The sequence below is a fragment of the Tasmannia lanceolata genome, unplaced genomic scaffold (genome assembly GCF_043159265.1).
Source record: "Tasmannia lanceolata isolate RefF3 unplaced genomic scaffold, GAP_Taslan_0.1 ptg000003l, whole genome shotgun sequence".
Classification (NCBI taxonomy): domain Eukaryota; kingdom Viridiplantae; phylum Streptophyta; class Magnoliopsida; order Canellales; family Winteraceae; genus Tasmannia; species Tasmannia lanceolata.
The window spans coordinates 58,385,381-58,389,898 of NW_027518680.1; the positions used below are offsets into that span (position 1 = coordinate 58,385,381).

The 4,518-nt window shown below is 38.3% G+C and overlaps 1 protein-coding gene across 1 annotated transcript; it reads left to right on the top strand.

The window, feature by feature from the left end:
- Window positions 1–899: 899 nt before the first annotated feature.
- Window positions 900–3,390, top strand: LOC143863653 (expansin-A9-like). Its single transcript, XM_077374387.1, has 2 exons — window positions 900–1,039; window positions 2,580–3,390. The coding sequence occupies exons 1-2, from the start codon at window positions 904–906 to the stop codon at window positions 3,194–3,196; spliced, it is 753 nt and encodes a 250-aa protein (XP_077230502.1). The 5' UTR covers window positions 900–903; the 3' UTR covers window positions 3,197–3,390.
- Window positions 3,391–4,518: the final 1,128 nt, after the last annotated feature.

A 4,518-nucleotide genomic window follows, 5' to 3' on the forward strand; every position in this document is an offset into this window, starting at 1 on the left:
GACCAAAATACCCTTATCTCATAAAAAATTATCAAAATATCGAATCTTATTAAAAAAAAGAGGAATGATAGATGCAAGGGCCGGAGAAGGGCCCTTGAATAGATCCACGTCATTCTTAAAATCGGTTGAGAAACTGAATCCTGTTGCACTTAGTGAGGTGGATCTATTCAAGGGCCCTTCTTTAGCCCTTGCGTAAAGAGGGCCCTTGCATCTATCATTCCTCTAAAAAAAATAAAAGCAACCCTATTTTATATAACATTATAAAAATACCCTTAACTTTTGAAAAATGGTGAAAACATACTCATATTTCGTTCACCCATACCTCTCATAGGGGATTAGGAGTATTTTGATCATTTTTATGAGATACAAGTACTTTGGTAATCCTCTATGAGACATGAGTATTTTGGTCACTTATCATAAGATAGGTATTTTGGTTATTTTCTATGAGACAAGGGCATTTTGACCATTTTCTTCTGCATAGGATCGAGTAATTTTAACAAAAAACAAAGTCGACAAATAACAGATAAACTAATTCAGGACAAGCTATCCGTAGCAACATGCAATCAAAGAAAAGGTCATATTTAAGGCTAGGCTATCCTGATATCAAACATATATGATCATGGTCGTAGATCTCTGCAATAGCCATCAACGGTTAGGATATTTCTTAAAGAGAATTTCATCATTCAAAACTTTCTAAAAATGTTTATGTAACGCTATTTCTGACATAGGGTATGCAGGGTAACATTAGTTCTGACGTAGAGTGCCAGTAGAAAAGATTTGAGGAGAGATTTTCTTAACTATTCTTAGCTAACTCCTTCATGTATGCTCTGTATCATTTCTATAGCTGGCCTATAAATACCCATTTGCTTAAGCTTGTTTACACAGTGTGATTAGGGAGCTAAGATGGCTAGGTGTGAGCATGTAGTTGGGTTCTTGGCTCTGGTTCTCTTCTTTGCTGTAGCCGGGGTGACCGGCCAAGGCGGATGGGACTCCGCTCATGCGACGTTCTATGGCGATGCAGGAGGTGGTGGAACCATGTGTAAGTCTGAGGGTCCTTATTTATGTTCATGTTATGTATGTAATTTTTACTGCCAAAATTGAAGTTTATGGTTTAGGGTTAGATAGTTAATTTAGTAGATTTTGATGTTTTAGGGATCTCTAATGTCTCACTACTAAACTAAAAAACAAGGAGTTGTTTAAATGAATTTTCAAAGAAATTATTTTCCATAAAACTCTGATTGGATAGGCTAATGCTTGCTGAAACTATTTTATGTGGTGACTGTTTTTTACGTGGAAACTCATAAAAACGAATAGAGTCTATATGCCTAGGGAATTCCGTGGAGAAACATTTCACAGCTGACACTGGCCCACACAGGCTCATGCTTCAGCAGATTTTGTCTTATTATGAAACGTGAGCCTGTGTGGATGTTCTCTCATGCAAAAGTCAGGTGAGAAAAGGTCTCTCTCTCTCTCTACGACAACATTCCACTTTGATTGCATTGCCAAAGCAAAACAAATTATGGGTTTGTTTGGTTAGAAGGAAATACCTTTTCCTTGGAATGCTTTCTCCTTTCCCTTACTTTTCAGGACACTAATTTAAACATTGGGTTTCATATATATGAAAATGGGAACTTTTCTCAAAGGGAAATGATTTCAGCACAAACATATTCTGATACATGCGCTTACTTGCTTGTCTTTTAGTATTTAATTAAGAGCTGTAAAAAGGTTATTATGATTCCCAACAACCACTTTCAAGCCGATATAATACTAAATGACAAGCAAGGTGAGCGCATATATAAAAACTTGGTTGTGCTGAAATCATTTCCCTTCTCAAAATGTATGTTCGATGGAGCCCATATATACACTAATGAGTTATTTAATAGTAAAAAAATTATGAACCATATTTGCACACAAATATAATGTGTGCAAAGGACCTCACACTGTTAGCTAGCGGCCCAAAGATGCAGCCGCCAGCAAAAAATTGTTGAGGCCTATTGAAGTATAAATTATTAAATAACACCAACTCTAATTAACTTAAGCTTTTGGAGTAATTGGTTGTTTCACATGGTATCAGAGCAATGGCCTCATTGCAGATTCCAGGTTTTTAACCCAACAACTCCTCAATATAAAGAAATCCACATGTACGGCCTACCCAAAAGAGGGGCCACATGTGGCACGTGCATGGCCAACCCAACAAAAAGAAAGAGGGGGGCCACACGTGAGGGGGAGTATTGAATTATAAATGATTAAAAAACACCAAAATGTAACAGCTTAAGCTTTTGGAGTAATTGGTTGTTTCCACAATTTTAAATTTCGGTTTCGGTACCAATTTCAACCAAAATCCCAAAATTTCAGCCGAAGTCTTGTAATAAAAAAAGTATTATTTTATTCATAATTTCGGCTGGAATTTCGGAATATATACATTAAAAAAAAAAATCAAATTTTCCGAAATTTCTGATATCGGCCGAAATTTAAAACCATGGTTGTTTCATAAGGCCCACATGTAGAGAAATCACTTATATACTATTTGAGGTCACATGAATATAGAGAAATAACTTAGGTACTTATATCTTGTACAGATGGAGCTTGCGGCTATGGCGATTTGAAACAGCAAGGATATGGGCTCGCGACAACGGCCCTAAGCACAGCCCTCTTCAATAAGGGTCTAACTTGTGGTGCATGCTTCGAGATCAAGTGTGTTGATGATCCCCAATGGTGCTTACCGGGTTCACGTTCGATCATTGTGACCGCAACCAATTTCTGCCCTCCAAATTACTCTAAGCCAACAGAAAACTGGTGCAACCCTCCTCTCAAGCATTTTGACCTTGCAATGGATATGTTCCTAAAGATTGCAAAATACAAGGCTGGAATTGTCCCAGTGACCTACCGCCGAGTCCCCTGCGTTAAGACGGGTGGCATGCAATTTTTGCTTCAGGGCAACCCTGGGTGGTTAGAGGTCCTAATCCTCAATGTGGGTGGGGCAGGAGATGTTCACGCGGTGTCGATCAAGGGGTCCAATACAAATTGGATACAGATGACACAAAATTGGGGGCAAAATTGGCAAACGGTTCCCCCACTTCAAGGGCAAGGATTATCGTTCCAAGTGACTGCCAGTGATGGTAGGATGGTGCAATCTGATAATGTTGCACCCCCGAATTGGCAAAGAGGACAAACCTATGTGGGCAGAAATTTTTAAGGGGAGGTCATCTATGGACGATTGGGCGATATCTTTTCGATATGATTTAAAATAATAGTAATAGTAATAATAATAATAATAATTAGAATATAATTCAGGAGTGACATTGTTTCACAATGTATGTCTCACTATGTACAAGGCATTTAAATGAAAGGAATATTCAGTAGAAAATTGTTACCAACCTATATCGGATCGCAACGGATTTGATCTTCTCGGAGGGAAGATCAGCCTCTTGACCCACTTCGACGGAAGGGTCGTTCCTCCTTTCTGTGCAAAAAAAAAAAAAAAAACAAATTTGTGATAACTTTCTTCATTCCCTCCAAAAGACTGGTTACAGGTTATTTATTAAAAATCCATAATCTAGATAAGCCTTATCACTAAGACTCCTAACTAACTAAATAACTACAAAGCAAATATGAAAATAACAAATATCACAACTAACTTATTTCAGCAAAGGTGGGACCCAAATAAGCACGTAACATTCCTCCCCCCTTAAATCAACCTTATCCTCAAGGTTGGATCATTGGAGCAGATAATTTATGCCGCCGGGGTCCCAAATCTTATTGGGCATCATCTTCACGAAAAACATAGTTGACATCAATGGTTAAGACAACTCTATCTTTAAACCGATCTCATCGCGGCGTTCATCAAAGCTATGGCGATGTTTTTTTTCTGAAACGATTTGGATGTTGACAAACGGATGGCTGTGGGCGAGAATTTGTTTGATGACGTCGGACAGTTTGAGAACAGGCTCTTCGACGACGAACTTTCTTTTGTGCCTTTTTCACCTTTTCTTCTAGCTGATTTTTTTCTCCCTTCTTCTTTCCTCCTCTTTTTCTATTTCGACGTTTCTTTTTCATCGTGCAAGCATTTTCGACCGTTGTGCCGGTTTTGTTCAAGCCTTCCGCAAATCATCGATGTTTTTCCATCATTTCCAAAAGAAGTGCTTTAATCTCCTGCAGATCTCCACGTATTGATTCCCAAATCTTCGAAGACGTAGCCATGGCGCAGGATCGAACGCTCTGATACCACTTGTTACGAACCTATATCGGATCCCATCAGATTTGATCTTCTCGGAGGGAAGATCAGCCTCTTGACCCACTTCAAGGGAAGGGTCGTTCCTCCTTTCTGTGCAAAAAAAAAAAAAAACACAAATTTGGGATAACTTTCTTCATTCCCTCCAAAAGGCTGGTTAAAGGTTATTTATTAAAAATCCATAATCTAGATAAGCCTTATCTCTAAGATTCCTAACTAACTAAATAACTACAAAGCAAATATGAAATAACAAATATCACAACTAACTTATTTCAGCAAAGGTGTGA

Bases quoted from the DNA above. Each gene is read 5' to 3' on its own strand.
- LOC143863653 (XM_077374387.1), top strand. From the start codon at position 904: ATGGCTAGGTGTGAGCATGTAGTTGGGTTCTTGGCTCTGGTTCTCTTC. The intron at 1,040-2,579 runs GTAAGTCTGAGG...TATCTTGTACAG, and splicing joins AGGAGGTGGTGGAACCATGT to ATGGAGCTTGCGGCTATGGC.